This window comes from Nerophis lumbriciformis, linkage group LG27 (genome assembly GCF_033978685.3).
Source record: "Nerophis lumbriciformis linkage group LG27, RoL_Nlum_v2.1, whole genome shotgun sequence".
In the NCBI taxonomy this organism is placed as follows: Eukaryota; Metazoa; Chordata; class Actinopteri; order Syngnathiformes; family Syngnathidae; genus Nerophis; species Nerophis lumbriciformis.
The window spans coordinates 27,983,702-28,000,235 of NC_084574.2; the positions used below are offsets into that span (position 1 = coordinate 27,983,702).

The following is a 16,534-nucleotide window of genomic DNA, read 5'->3' on the forward strand; positions in this document are numbered from 1 at the left end:
AAAAGCGGCCTGTAAAACAAAATCTATGCAAATTTTTAATTAGAAAAAGCACCATTGCATGTTATGTAGAAAACAAAGTGTTAAATGTAGAAAACAATTTTTTTGTATATAAAGTCTTGCAGTATTTTGCTTACTTTCAGTCTCTTAGCAGAACGTAACGCAATTTTGTAGACAATATGCGATTACATTAGTTTTGCCGTCAACCTTTTTTTAAATGTTTCTTTTAATTATTTTTTTTAAACTCTGCTAGGCTTGACTATTATTTGGTCTAAATCTGGAACCTCTGTTATTAAATTTCATGTTGTCTAATTTGTGGTGTGTGCTGGTGTGACGATACAGTTCTTTATCCTTTCCTTGATTGATTAAGCATTTTTAATACTTATCCTTTCCATTTCATAGTGAGGCAGACTTTGACCCAGACTCCTACAGAATACCATTTGTGGTCATGTCTCTAAGTACTTTATCCTCTGAGGTTCATACACTGCTGCAATCACACGATGGGACGCTTCCTCTCCTCAGGTAATTACCAAATCTTCAATTTATTTAAAATTGAACCATATTTATGTCATAGCATTAAACATTGGCATCAATTTATCACTTTATTAAAGTGCAATTATCGTCACGTTTCTAAAAAAAAGTTTAATTCAAAACGTTAATACTAACTGTTGAGTTTTACCACAGTTATCATTATTACTGTTTATCGTTACATTTTATTGTTACCCTAGTTCTGACCAGGAAACGCCCATATTAGTCCTGTTCCTTTAGCAAGACGCTAGTACACAAGAGAGCACTGGTGCAATAATCAGAAAATGAAAAAAGTACAACATAACATTTATTCACCCTCACTCTGGAGTTCAAGGATTATTCTGAGAAATGTGAGGAATCAGCCCAGAATTACACAGGAGTATCTCAAAGGATCTGCACCAGAGTTACCAAGAAAGCCATTGGTAACACATGGTACATACAACTTTATATTTCGCAAGGGCTGGGCAATTAATCAATCGAAACTGACATTTAGAGCTTCCAACTGAAGTGAAACTGCTGTCTGTTATTTTGATGTCTCCTTCTAGTCATTCTTTCTCTACTGATATATCACACTTTTAAAATACACTACAGGTTGAGTAGTTACATGACAGGAAACCAGGTGTCGCGAAGCATAAAGGCTGTCAGAAAATCAGCAAAAGAAGAACTTGGCACTGACATTGTCCCAACCAGTCCGCGACACAGAAGCGTCAAACTCTGAGCTGACAGTACAATCTGAGCAGCTTTTACCTGAAATTAGTGGACACACTTTGGTTACAATATGATGACGTTGACCAAAAAGTAAAGCAGTAGTTGAGAGTGAAATATTTGTGCATCAACCGAAATCAGGAGAGAAAGTTCAATTAATTGTCATTTAGATTTTTGCCATAATCACTTAGCCCTACATGCTGCCAATGCAATAAAGGAGTGGCTCAAAAGGAAGCTTATCAAGATACTGGAAAAGTTTGAATTGCCGCTTCGTAACTTTCAGGATGTATAAGGTATCTAAATAGGGGTGAACCAAAATCCTTTCCCGAGATTCACGCAGCCCTAGTGACCAAATGTTTGAGACGTTTGAGCTTTCCAACGAGTGTTTTTCCAAGTCATACATTATGTTACATTCCCTGTTAGAGTAAACCACATCAACCTAAATACACCTAGACTGTTCATGTAGATATCAGATAATTATTTCCTCCACTGTACTGTATTTATACATACTTTTTCATCTTGACTAGTTTTCCAGACTGCTACGAAGCCAAGTTCAGCCAGCTGCAGCTTGGTAATGAGACATTGGAAGGTGGTGTTCCTCTGGAACACTTAATCACGTGTGTACCCAGTATTACCATCGTCACCGCTCAGAATGGCTTCAAAATCATCAAGTGGATTCATAATAAACCGCCAGCTCCCAACTCGGGTAAGAACGTTCAACAAATAAAACCCATTTTAGAGATGTATGTGTTCCCAATTGTTTTAGAAAATATGCTTTCTATTTCCTGCAGAGCCGTGGCTCCAGCGATGCAAGAGTCCAGTGGGTAACCCTCAACTTATTCAGCTCAGCAGAGAGATCATTGACCTATTGAAGAGTCAACCATCTTGCATCATACCTATCCACAAATTTATACCATTTTATCATCATCATTTTGCCAAGCAGTGCAGAGTCTCAGACTATGGCTACTCAAAGCTGCTTGAGCTCCTGGAGGCTGTGCCACATGTCCTACAGGTACTTCTGAGAGCTGCATTTCAGTAGGCTGACAATGTCTGAACATGTTTGCTTCCTTGTCCTTCTGAAGTTTTTTAATTTATTTTGCAGTTGTCCTTTCATGCATTTTCTTATTTTGGTACAAATTCAACAATGCTGTTTGTAGCCACCCTACACTCATATTAAGTTCACCTATACAGTCTATTGAAGTCCTAGTACAAGAGCTAGGATAAGGCAAGTCAAGTTTATTTATAGAGCAAGACAATTCAAAGTACTCTACAGAGGCATACAATTAATAAATTAATAAAAAAAGAAAAATCGAATATAATTAAGTCAATTAAAATTAATTGAAATAATGGCAAACAGGGTAGACAACATACCTTCAGTTGTCATTATTCATATGTACAGCTAAATACATCTTTTAGCCTGGGTTTGAACATTGCCAAAGTCGAGGCTTGTCTCACATCTTCTAGAAGACCAGATTTTAGCAGCATAAAACGAAACCGCTACCTCATGTTCTCAGAGCTAGAGATTGTTCATGTACTTTGGCCCCTGCCCTAAACCTTAAAGACTTGTACACAAGCAGAGCTGTTTTAAAGTCTATTCCCTGAGCTCCAGGAAGCCAGTGCAGTGACCTGACTATTAAGGTTGTAATTCCTGGACTTGATCAGGACTCGGGCAGCAGCATTCTGGATGTACTGCAGCTGCTTTATTCAGTATCTTGTTAAGAGAGTCCAGTAAGAAGACCATTACAATATTCTAGCCTGCTGGAGATGAAGGCATTATGCTCTCTGTCTGGTTCAGACACTATTCTTTCGATTTTGGCTATGTTTTAGGGGTAAAAAGCTGCTAAAATGTATTTAAAGTTGAGTCCATTATTAACCCTAGATATTCATCCTGATAATCTCTCAGGGTGACTGGTAATAATTTTCTCCACGGTGCCTTTTTGCCTACGTTTTAATCATTCTAACCTTGACCGTTGCAATGGTACCCAAAACAGATCAACATTAGCACATAGTGTTTTTAAACTTAATAATTTCCACAAACTGTATGTGTGCTGTCACTTTTAATAAATGTTCTTCCTTACACACTTATTGCTTCTGTCTTGGAGTTAAGATCTGTGGCTTTCATTTGCCCCTTGTTTGGGTCAATATATAGACCCAAGTGTTTGCTCTTGCTGAACATTGTATTAAAACTTGGTATTATACTGTACGAGTAATGGATCCAGAAACGGTTGTTCACAAAAAATATGCCACACACTTTCACAAAGTCGAGCAGTCATTGTCAAGTTGCATATGTTGTAAATCAGTACTTTTATTTTAGGTGGCGGTGCACTATGTCTTACTAATAGAAATTTATAGTGTCAAAATGTATATGTAAATGATTACATGTTACAGTGTCAGATGAAATTATTTGTAATAACCAAATGTGTAATTTTAATGTTTGCTTTCAGATCTTGGGCATGGGTACAAAGCGACTACTAACTCTCACTCATCGTGCTCAAGTGAAGCGTTTCACTCAAGACTTATTAAAGCTTCTCAAATTTCAAGCCAGTAAGCAAGTTGCTTTCAGGGACTTCATGCAGGCTTACCACTGGTCAGTCAACATATTAACTTATATTGTTCATAAACTTAAGTAATTCGAGTTGAGCTGTTAATTTTTTTAAATCAGCTATATATTCCACATCTTTTCAGGTGCTTCTCCAGGGACTGGAGTGTAACAGACTACGGCACATGCAACCTCCCTGACCTGCTGACTGAGATCCCAGACACCACCATTACCGTCACACACCTGGACACGGATACAGTCATTTCTGTTCCCAAGAGAGGTACTGCTAACTGGAATATTTTTAGCCTTAAATATCCATGACAAAGGTCTATGTCTGTTTATTATAGACATAGGTCTGAAATAATTATTTAAGACCCTGCTGATTTTACGCCCTAACAAAGACATGAACAGTGCATTGTTTTATGCAAGGCTTATTTTAACGGACAGAATATCAATAAAAAAATCCAGCAAACACAACTCGGGTTATAAAACAGTATTTGATTATTTTTATAAATTGAAAAACTCCCTCTAAAATATTTTGTTCATGTTGTCACTTTGTGTGTCGTTTCTTTAAAAAATGTTAATACATTTTGTAATAAATGAGGCATTACCAAGAAATGTGGAATAAGTGAAGTACTTCTTTGTTGCAACATAACACTACCACTATCATTTCTACCTTGTGTGCTCAATCTGGGGGCCACCTAAAAAAGTTTGGGGTGCAACATCTATCACCACATCTATACAAATGGTTGATAAACTACGGTACACACGATGTTCATCAGATTATTTAAAGCATGCAGTACAACATGAATGTTTTCCCTCAATAGCATAACCTGCCTATCGTTTATCACAGAGCGTACCACGGATGAAATGGAGCGCGCTAAGCAGTTCGGGAAGGAGGTGGTGGACCTCCTTCGTCATCAACCTCATTGCCGAATGCTCTTCAGCAAATTCATCCCCACCTATCACCACCACTTTGGTCGTCAGTGTAAGCTCAGCTACTATGGATTCACAAAGCTCATGGAGCTCTTTGAGGCCATCCCTGAAGTCCTGATGGTGAGTAAAAAACGTATGTGTGCTTCAAGTCAACTTTTGCAATTGAACCCACCTTCTTTATAGGTGCTGGAATGCAGCGAGGAGAAGGTCCTGACCCTAACAGAGGTAGAGCGCGTCAAGGCTCTAGCAGCTCAGCTGGTCAAAATACTGCGAGCTCAGAAAAACTCCAGCCTTCCTGTGAACCAGTTGCTCACAGAGTACACCAAGACCTTTGGTTATAGTCTACGTCTGCAGGATTACGATGTCTGCTCCCTGCCTGCTTTGCTAAGCAAGCTCTGCCATGTTGTTATGGTAAAGACGCCTCCATCGGTCTGCTATATTCATAATTATTTCATTTGTCAGGCATAACATGAAAATTAAATGGCTTTCGACAATTATTGCAATTAGTTCAAATCAATAATTTTTCTTCCGTTCCAAGGTCGTGGATGGCACAGAAGGTCGAGAAGTTCAGCTCATCAACAGGAAGTCCTTGCGTTTTCTGACGTCACAACTTCTGGCGCTGCTTATGTCTCAAGAGGAGCGCATTGACAGAGGTGTCAAGGTGGACGTACTGAGCCTGCATTACCAAACTGTCCATGGAGCCCCACTCAACCCTTGTGAATATGGGTTCCTATCCCTCAGCGAGCTACTCAAAAGCCTACCCTACCTTGTGGAGGTGAGAAGGGGATTCCATTAGAAGACAGTAGCAGAAGGAATTGAAAAAAAAATGTGGTGTCATTCACAGCTTTACCGTGAAGAATGTGATGGAATTGAAGCTAGCGACACCATAAGCGGTCTTGGTGAGGAGTGGGTGAGACTGACAAGGCTTTACCAGTTTGCCCGTAACGTACGTGCACTGCTCCACACCTACCATTACAACCAGATCTTCATGTCTGAGTTCCAAGGAGCTTATAGGAAGTTTACTGGTTGCAACCTTGGGCCACGCTACTATGGATACACCAGCACTGATGAGCTGCTCAGTGCAATTCCACAGGTGCTATTTCAATTCTTACAGTCTGAAGCTCTATAGTTTAATGTACATACATGGTTATTGCAATATGCACTCTGTGGAAGGTTTATTTCATGCTGTTATCATCAGGTGGTCTGGATCAAAGGGCACGGTCACAAGAGGATTATCGTTTTGAAGAACGATATGAAAGGTAACGCTTTAGTGCAACCATTCATTGTGGTAATGTGATACCCACACATTATAAACAACAGGCTTATGTGTCTGTGTCATGCAGTGAGAGCAACTGCTTCAGTCTCTAGCAGTCCACTTCCAGGAGAGAACATGGAGAGCCCCAGAGAGAGCCCAACAAACACTTTGGAAGACCAGAGTCCAAGTAAAAGATTGCTCTTTATAACTTTAAATACAAGATCTTTCTGTGTGGAGTTTGCATGTCCTCCCCGTGACTGCGTGGGTTCCCTCCGGGTACTCCGGCTTCCTCCCACTTCCAAAGACATGCACCTGGGGATAAGTTGATTGGCAACACTAAATTGGCCCTAGTGTGTGAATGTGAGTGTGAATGTTGTCTGTCTATCTGTGTTGGCCCTGCGATGAGGTGGCGACTTGTCCAGGGTGTACCCCGCCTTCCGCCCGATTGTAGCTGAGATAGGCTCCAGCGCCCCCCGCGACCCCAAAGGGAATAAGCGGTAGAAAATGGATGGATGGAAGTTATATATTTGATTGCTTTGTCCTTTGACGTTTTAATTTACACCGCGAGAAATGCCGTGACTTAGATGGTAGAGCTATTACCCAGAAACTCAAGGGTTCCTGGTACAAATTCACCCTCCATGATTTTATTGTTTGACACTTTGGTATCGTTTATCAATCTAATCCAATCCACTTTATTTATATAGCACATTTAAACAACAAAAATGTTTCCAAAGTGCTGCACAACAATATTAAAAACAATATTCAAATATTATCCTTAGCTCCACCAATGACTGAATAAAAACAAAAAATAAATAAATATAAAAATAAATATGATTAAAAATGATTTTAAAAGGTAAAACCAATTAAAACAGTAAATAGAAATCAAAACTTATAAAAAAAAACAAAAAAAAAAACACAAGAGGACAACAGAGGACCACACAACTTACGTAGTGTTAAAAGCCAAAGAATAAAAGTGGGTCTTAAAACGAGACTTAAAACACTCCACCGTGGGAGCAGTTTGAACATGGAGGGGCAGAGTGTTCCAGAGCTTAGGGCTGACCACAGAGAAGGCCCTGTCTCCCCTGGATTTAAGTCTGGTCTTGGGCACCACGAGCTGGAGCTGGCTCTCGGACCTCAGAGCGCGCGCAGGAGTGTAAATTTGGATGAGGTCCGAGATATACTGAGGTGCCAGTCCATGTAAAGCTTTAAAAACAAACAGCAAGGTTTTAAAATCAATTCTAAAATGAACAGGGAGCCAGTGCAAACTCTGAAGAATTGGGGTTACATGCTCGCGTTTTCTGGCCCCTGTTAAAAGTCGTGCTGCCGGGTTTAACACAACTATCCGACATTGTATCCCCTTTGATATTCGGGTCAAATACTTCTCAAATCTATATATTGACCCATCTCAGGCAACTTTAGTTGATTTTTGTACAAGGTTCTTAAGCTGATTATGACTCATTTAGTAACAAGAGTGAGTCAGCATACAATCGGTAATGGAAATATAGCCACATGACATTCATAATAGCCTGTTGACACTAAGAACATTACAGTGATACAACAAATATTTTAATTTACAAATAAAGACAACATCAAAAAAATATATTGGTAACAGAACTGTGCTGTGTGTTTTTAAAACCCCATACTATTTTTTAAAATTTTCCTGAGGGAACTATCCTGAAGGAATCAATAAGGTACTATCTATCTATCTATCATAGTTGAAATAACTTGGAATATACAAAATATAAATTACCTTCTCATGGACTGCAAAGGGAGGCTCTGAATGATGCAACACATGCTATTTTCTATTTTTAAAGAAAATAAACAATGTTGAACTGTACTTTTTTTTAGCATTACTAACTATCCTTGTGTTAAAAAACATGTCTTTCTGTGAATTCTAAAGTGTAAAAAATGCTAGCGAGAGGAGGCCAACGATCTATTCTCCCTATAAAGCCCTCTACAAACCTCCAGCAACATTGATTTACATGCTGAAAGCATGTATGTAATGTAGTAACAGGCACATTCATAATAATATGTACCGTATTTTTCGGACTAAAAGTCGCAGTTTTTTTCATAGTTTGGCCGGGCTCCAGTGCAACTTATATATGTTTTTTTCCTTCTTTATTATGCATTTTCGGCAGGTGCGACTTATACTCCGGTGCGACTTATACTCCGAAAAATACGGTAATAGTTTCAATATTTTCGTCATATTAAGCATTACTGAACGTTTTTCCAGGGCACATTGATTTCATAGAGCGCATGGCAACGATCGTTATATCCGTCAAAAACAACTACCGGTACTACTAATCATGGCAGACAACGTGAGAGCCAATAACTAAATTATGACAAATTATGATCCAGAACTTGGGTTTACGGTATACCGGTACTAATTAATTACGAACGGTACTAAACTGCCTCTGAAAAATACCGGAACTTTTCTTTTCTTACGGACATGACGCGCACCGTCGTCACGTTGTGACATTGCTGGTTTTTTCCGAGCAAAGACGCATGCTAGGCAACTCACATGCACGGAGTACTTAAGCATAACCCGTGTGTATACAGAAAAGGTAGAATGGATGTATTTTGGCTTAAAAACTAACAAAGTTGAAGCAATACACTGAAGCGCTGCTCAGGAAGAGGTGCTTTAAAACATGGCTAGCTAGCGGCTAACGTCCATTCGCAGTCTGCATTGTTTTAACTATTTCTAAATCACTAATACTTTCCTCCATGGTGACAAATGAATTAAGTTTCTTAAAAGTATCATCCCTGCAGGACGAGGAATAAGTAAACATGCTTCACTACACACCATAGGAGGATACAATAGCTAACCACTAACAGCAAGCTAGAACTTCACAAAATCTCTTGTCATTTTTTGTTTATAAAGTCAGGAAATACACCCCTGGACACATAACTTTAATTATGACCAATGTATGACTGTGTAATTACTTGGTATCAACATTTGTAGTATCACCCAAAACATATGTAAAGTATCCAAACAGAACAGTAAGTGATTACATTTTAATAGAGATGTCCGATAATGGCTTTTTTGTCAATATCCGATATTCCGATATTGTCCAACTCTTGATTACCGATTCCGATATCAACCGATACCGATATATACAGTCGTGGAATTACCACATTAATATGCCTAATTTTGTTGTGATGCCTCGCTGGATGCATTAAACAATGTAACAAAGTTTTCCAAAATAAATAAACTCAAGTTATGGAAAAAAATGCCAACATGGCACCTCCATATTTATTATTGAAGTCACAAAGTGCATTTTTTTTTTTTAACATGCCTCAAAACAGCAGCTTGGAATTTGGGACATGCTTTCCCTGAGAGAGCATGAGAAGGTTGAGGTGTGGGGGGTGGGGGGTGTATATTGTAGCGTCCCGGAAGAGTTAGTGCTGCAAGGGGTTCTGGGTATTTGTTCTGTTGTGTTACGGTGCGGATGTACTCCCGAAATGTGTTTGTCATTCTTGTTTGGTGTGGGTTCACAGTGTGGCGCATATTTGTAACAGTGTTAAAGTTGTTTATACAGCCACCCTCAGTGTGACCTGTATGGCTGTTGACCAAGTATGCCTTGCATTCACTTGTGTGTGAAAAGCCATAGATATTATGTGATTGGGCCGGCACGCAAAGGAAGTGTCTTTATGGTTTATTGGCGCTCTGTACTTCTCCCTATGTCTGTATACACAGCTGCGTTTTAAAAAGTCATAAATTGTACTTTTTGAAACCGATATCGATAATTTTGAAACTGATACCGATAATTTTCGATATTACATTTTAAAGCATTTATCGGCCGATAATATCGGCAGTCCGATAATATCGGACATCCCTACATTTTAACATAAGTGTAGATAGAACATGTTAAAACAGAAAGTAAGCCGATATGAACAAGTAGATAAATATTCCATTCATTTTCTACTGCTTGACCCTAATAATTTGGACAAAATAATACAATATGTTACTGCATACTCCAGCAGCCAAATTAAAAGCCTTTGTAACCTGCTGGTTTACTTACTGAGAAGTTGTCTAGTATGGTCACAGTGTTATTTAATGACAAAATTGTTCTTTGATTGCAATAAGAAACATGTTTAACGTATCATAAGATTTTTTGTTAAAATAAAGCCAATAATGACATTTGTTTTGAATAGTATCGAAATGCATTTTTGTAACGTGCCAACCCTATCCAGATCCATAGATTTAAATTTTAGATCCTGGGTGCTAAGCATATCCAGCTATAGTAAAGCGCAAAGCATCATGCAGCAGTATTGCTAAGTGCTAAACAAATAATACAAAATAAGAACATAATAAAACCGTGACTAACAATGCCTGCGCTTATTGGCGTGACAACTTATAGAATGGTTGTATCTTTCAGCACAATACATGTACTCCCTGTTTAGATAATCATAATTTGCACTCGGGTAAAAAAAAATGCTAAGATAAAACAAGCAACTTGCCTAGCGATGTCTTAGTTCTAAGTTGAAATTTCAAAGTTGTCCAACTATTTTGGCTTATGGCCCCCACCTTCTACTATATGTGTGAGGCTTGATTTATAATCTAGCAATAACTTTTACCAACTCAGAGGCAATGCAGCAGCAGCTACATAGCTAGCTAAAAGTACTTCTTTATGAGAAAGGCACTGTTACTAAAAGGAGTTCCTCTGCATTGGCTCTTACATTAACAATGTCTCTACAGCTTGGTTAATATGCAGACCACATAGTACTTGGGTTTTTAAATGGGTTTTATGACTTTTCATGCTGTATAGAAAAAATCCCCATAACATGCATTGTTTGGCACCTCTTAATGGCAGTTTTTTCATGATGTAAAACCACAAAAAAAAAAGACGTGTGTTTTTTTTTTTCACATAGGGACTGTGATTGACGGGCAAAATTCCCCCAAAAATGCAGTTGTCCTTTTTAAAGGGGTCATTTTATGATTTATTTTCTACATTTAAACCACTTCCTTGTAGTCTACATAACATATAATGGTGGTGCTTTGGTCCAAAGTGTGCATCAATTTTTTTGCAGACCATCTACAAGATGCTTCTAACTGTCTCTTCAGAGTCTGCCGTTTTGTGGACTGTCTTAAATTACATGTTGAATCTAACATCCAGGCCTAGCCCCCTTCTACTGCGTCCCCACTTCCTCAACCATGTTGTAGCTTTTAGCACTTCAACATGGAGTCTACTGACAGACATACGTTAAAACAATAGTGTAGGCTACTTTTTATTAAAAATGGCAACTGTGGAGGATTTTAGCATCCATGTGCATGTACGAGCAAGTCTGCACCACAACAAGAGGATACAGAATAATAAGGAATTTATGAACTTCAACTGAATAAAAATTGCGGACTCACTTGAAGCTATTTGACTAAAACTCTGCCATGTATGGAGATATCCGCTGACGTAACTAAGGCAACATACATCACTTAAGTCTCAAATTCCAAACGTTTGGAAGAAGGCAAGATTGTTTTATAAAAATGTCTGCCATGCCTCTGGTTTGATTTCACATTTTTTGGTGCTTATGAGGATCCCAAATACACAAAAAAGTTGGTTTTGCATATTAGGACCAGTTTAAGTATCATTGAGATAAATGCTGAGTTTGCTAAAAGTGATATTTACAACATTACATTTCATGGTAAAGAAAGTTGAGGAGGTTGGCAACAAATGCTTTTTTTAGAGTTTAAAGTAGTTGATATTAATCTTTTAAATACTATTAAGTATTAATATTTTTTCTCGATTGGGGTAAAATATATTCTCATTAGAATTTCACACAAGAAAATGGCCACCTGGAATTTGTGTGAGGACAGATAACAAGAGTTTATCTGTTCATATTACTCCTTGTGTAGATTGATCTTTATGCACACAAAGTATGCACATTCCATTGTTTCTAAAATCAAGAACATTAAAAGTTGCAGTCATAGATGCAAGTTATGAGGCAGAGGTGAAAAAGAGTGGAAGAGGAACTGGAAAAAAGATTATATGTCATGTTGAGCCTTCTTTTTGATACACATCCTGTTTCCACTACACACTCAACAGCCTCCTTATCAATAACTAGCACACAGCTTCATGTCCTGTCACACCCCTACAAAGGAATTGGACATCCTCATGTCGACGCTGAGCCCATTCCAACACACTGATTGCAAATGGCATTGGTTTGGTGGAATGGTCCATAAATGTTCTCCTTCCTATAGCCAACAGCCTCATGCCAAGAAGTCTATTCAAACGATGCGCGTTCTTTTCCATTGTCAGTTTGTGTATCACATTGACTGTTTCAGGAAACTATGACCTTGTTGTGTCTTGTGGAAATGTAGAATTTAATTTAAGTTCTTTAAAAAACGTATCCTCTTGTGTAACCGATGACATTTTCCCACACATTCACCTTTTTAGGAGCCGACTTGGCACTGCAGTCAGAGCTGCAATATCAGACCTTCCCAATTGACCTTCTCTGTGGTCCGGTGCCGTCCAGTTTGCCCTCGCCTCAGCTCCACCCGGACTCTGTCCTCTTGCAGCAGGTGGATCTGATACGTTTTGAGGAGAAGACGTCAGGTCAGCATCACTTTTATTCTCTCCCAAGGAGAACTCAATTTGAATGAACACATCACACTTGTCTGTTTTCAGAGGGCGTAGAAACCAACATGGCCGCTGATGGCTCTGCGGTCGATGACACCAAGACCACTGTGGACAGTCCCAGCAGAAGAGGCCCCCGCAATCGAATCAAGCTCGCTGCAAACTTTGCATTTAAATCAGGTTTCTGAATCAAAAGGTGAGCACATCAAGCCATGCTAGTAGAACCACGGTGTAACTCTAAGTAGAAGTTATTCACCCCAGAGAGCCTTTTTGCTTTGCTACTTCCTGGCATTGCATTCTGATATCGTGCTTTTCTTTTCCCTTCATTCAGTCAGTCAGTCGTCGTCAATGCTTTGAGCCGTTTACCTTTTGCAGATGTTCTGCAATTTGCAAAATGTTAAATCTCCTTATTGTTACAAAAATATTTTCTTTCATCCCACAGGTAATTTAAATGAATCCTCAGATGTGTCTGAACACTTTGTAGTCGAGACATGAGTTCGATGTCACACATGCAACATTTACAGTTGGCACAATTGTTTTATGAGGTTAAATTCTCACTTAACAAGCTTGACAAAATGACCGTTTTCAGGGCTACTGATCTCATTTAAAGAACCCTTCCTTCATACTTCAAGACAAATAATTTCACTTGATTTTAAGAACTTTGTAGGTGTGCCGCGAATGGCTGAAGACCTCCATACCCACGTTTGAAGGTGTCTTAAGAGTTTGCCTCCTTGAGATCAGAACTTAGTGGCCATTGTTTCTGATTTAGTCCATGGGAGGTGTGCCCACGGCCGTGCGCCTGAAACCGAAGGTCTCCCTGGTGCGGTTGACCAGGTTAGGATCCAGTGGGCAACATCTTTGTTTTTTAACGGTCATGTATTGTGACATATGCACCGTGTGCATACATGAGTTGATGCATGGTGTGAGCTCAGAAGCAGCAGCAGAGGAGAAAACCTCTTTGAGACCAGCATGTTTTAGACCACATAAGCAGCCGCAACTGAAATATTCAAGGTTATTAGTTTTTTTTTGCTCAACCTTGTTGTTGCAAGTAGCGTCTGTGGTGGTTTGCTGTCTTAGTCGACGGTTCAAGGGAAGTAGGGGAGTGCTCCTAAGTTTTTGATTTTAATGCAAGGTGAATAGTTGCGTTTTTGGGGCAGGGTGGTGGACTTGTTAGTGGAGCATGCGCAATGCCTCCACAACATAAGAGTGTAGCGTCCACATAGAGAAGCCCCTGCGGCTCTCTGGAATTTGCCTGGCATTTACAATGGCTTGTATTTGCCACGGCAGCAAAGGAACAGGCATGGTTACCTCCCCAACATCACAGGTTTTTACCATGTGTCAATTTCCTTCCCTTTTGGCCGTCTCATGTTTGCTGGTCTGCTGTTGCTCCCAAACACTGCGGGTTTACTATTCATTTAAACATGACACGAGCACCGAGTGGCTGTTTTTGTTCAGAGAAAGACATTTGGAGAATGGGTAAGAGCCCATTCCATCAGCGCCGATACATTTTACCACTCATTCAGTTGTCATCATGACTAGGATTTAAGTTTGCCTTGAAAGCTGAGAGTCCACCTTTTGACCACTCACCAAAATGTTTGTAACTGACTTCTGCAGCGTATACCCTAAGACTGATCAATGAGTGCAGCGCATGATAGTCGGAGCTTTAAATCTCCCAGGAAATGTCTGTTTTAACCTTTTGTCTATTTGAGTAAAGCTAAGTTCTCGCTGCGTGGTGACATCTAACTCATGGCTTAGTTTAACTTGGCCCAGTTATTTCCCTCTGTTCAGGTCGCATCTGTACCATTTGAAATATGCACTCCTGCATAGTCTTGGTTGATATAAATCTGTGTGATTAGAGTATATAGTTTAAACTAATTCTAAGCCTCTGTTTCTTTTTACTAAATCCCTTGATTTTGCAAGTCAAGTTTTTTCATTCGCATGGCGGTTTTGCATTATAATCCACTAATGATTAGGACAAATAATAATCAACCTGTGTTGTTTAAAACTGCTACCATTGTAATCATTGCTTAAACCCCCAAACACCACCCATTAATCAACATTATTAAAACCGTACCACAAGTTGTTACTGTCAAACATTTGTTGAAGGGACCAAAACATTTGTTAATAAACTTAACTGAGCATTACCTTTTTGTTTCCTGTGTGGTCAATACTTGATATTAAAAGATCAAACCGCCTGCTTCCTGAAAGATGCTCTTTATTTAAACATATGTACAGGTAGTTTCAGCTTATTTTCTGCATATTTGTTACATTTTCAACATTTGATTAATCAACTGGTACAATAGAAGGAAGGTTGGGTGATATTCATCACACTCAAACATGGCAATGAAAGATTGCATTCATTTTTAAATATCCATCATATTGAGTTGCTGCTTGTCAGCGATGTCCAGAATAAGTTCATGTCTTGTTACCTTAATCATTATGCTACAGTGTCCCATACTTGAACCCCCAAATCATTGACGTGTACCTCCAAAACCGAAGACATGTCCAAAACACGTCAACTTTGATGCCAGCAGAAGTGCTGTGATTGGTTGGATTATTTTACTACAGGGGTGTGAACTTTTTTTCAGCGAGGGTCACATAGGGAAAAACTGAAAGATATGTGGAGCACTTTGATACATTTTGTAAATTAAAGATACAAAAGACAATACAATTTACATCAATCAATGTATGCTAAACTATCTGGACAAACCTTCCAAATATTAGCTTTGTGATATTCTGTAGATAACAAAATTGACGTATCTCATCTAACCCTCTTTAACTTATTCTTTATTAATATTATTCCACCGACTAAAACCTTTCTAAGGGCTTTAGTACACTCGAAAAATTCCCATTTACCGCAAGAAATGTGTATCATGACAGGATGCACAGAAACCATCAGACTACAGCACAGGTGTCAAACGCCAGGCCGGGGCCCAAATCTAGCCCGTGAAGGCCTGAAATAAAAAGCATCAATAAAGTACCTTTTATTTTCTTAGTAAATATATTACATGTTTCCATATTGACAGAAAAAATATATACACTATATTGCCACAAGTATTTGGCCACCTGCCTTGACTCACATATGAACTTGAAGTGCCATCCCATTCCTAACCCATAGGGTTCAATATGATGTGGGTCCACCTTTTGCAGCTATTACAGCTTCATCTCTTCTGGGAAGGCTGTCCACAAGGTTGCGGAGTGTGTTTATAGGAATTTTCCACCATTCTTCCAAAAGCGCATTAGTGAGGTCCCACACTGATGAGGCTCTCAGTCTCCGTTCTAATTCATCACAAAAGTGTTCTATCGGGTTCAGGTCAGGACTCTGTGCAGGCCAGTCAAGTTCATCCACACCAGACTCTGTCATCCATGTCTTTATGGATCTTGCTTTGTGCACGGGTGCACAGTCATGTTGGAAGAGGAAGGGGCCCACTCCAAACTGTACACACAAGGTTGGGAGCATGGAATTGTCGAAAATGTTTTGGTATCCTGGAGCATTCAAAGTTCCTTTCACTGGAACTAAGGGGCCAAGCCCAACTCCTGAAAAACAACCCCACACCATAATTCCTCCTCCACCAAATTTCACAGTCCGATATGTACCGTTCTCCTGGCAACCTCCGAACCCAGACTCGTCCATCAGATTGCCAGATGGAAAAGTGTGATTCATCACTCCAGAGAAGGCGTCTCCACTGCTCTAGAGTCCAGTGGCGACATGCTTTACACCACTGCGTCCCACGCTTTGCATTGGACTTGGTGATGTATGGCTTAAACCCATTCCATGAAGCTCTCTGCGTACTGTACGTGGGCTAATTGGAAGGTCACATGAAGTTTGGAGCTCTGTAGCAACTGACTGTGCAGAAAGTATTTGCACTATGCGCTTCAGCATCCGCTGACCCCTCTCTGTCAGTTTACGTGGCCTACCACTTCCTGGCTGAGTTGCTGTTCCAAACTCTTCTATTTTCTTCTAATAAAGCCGACAGTTGACTTTGGAATATTTAGGAGCGA

General features: G+C 39.5%; 1 protein-coding gene across 4 annotated transcripts in view; it reads left to right on the forward strand.

Annotated features, from left to right (window-relative positions):
* The window catches only part of LOC133624570 (meiosis regulator and mRNA stability factor 1), a 30,247-nt gene extending 15,571 nt beyond the window's left edge, over nucleotides 1–14,676 (forward strand). For all 4 annotated transcript variants that reach the window (XM_061988241.1, XM_061988242.1, XM_061988244.1 and 1 more), the window contains 13 exons: nucleotides 400–519; nucleotides 1,758–1,936; nucleotides 2,022–2,242; nucleotides 3,675–3,817; nucleotides 3,916–4,049; nucleotides 4,623–4,825; nucleotides 4,889–5,116; nucleotides 5,244–5,480; nucleotides 5,550–5,798; nucleotides 5,904–5,964; nucleotides 6,049–6,147; nucleotides 12,353–12,511; nucleotides 12,584–14,676. In XM_061988241.1, the coding sequence (XP_061844225.1) occupies nucleotides 400–519; nucleotides 1,758–1,936; nucleotides 2,022–2,242; nucleotides 3,675–3,817; nucleotides 3,916–4,049; nucleotides 4,623–4,825; nucleotides 4,889–5,116; nucleotides 5,244–5,480; nucleotides 5,550–5,798; nucleotides 5,904–5,964; nucleotides 6,049–6,147; nucleotides 12,353–12,511; nucleotides 12,584–12,720 (2,170 nt within the window). In that variant the 3' untranslated portion in view covers nucleotides 12,721–14,676. The remainder of the gene's footprint in view (nucleotides 1–399; nucleotides 520–1,757; nucleotides 1,937–2,021; nucleotides 2,243–3,674; nucleotides 3,818–3,915; nucleotides 4,050–4,622; nucleotides 4,826–4,888; nucleotides 5,117–5,243; nucleotides 5,481–5,549; nucleotides 5,799–5,903; nucleotides 5,965–6,048; nucleotides 6,148–12,352; nucleotides 12,512–12,583) is intronic.
* Nucleotides 14,677–16,534: the final 1,858 nt, after the last annotated feature.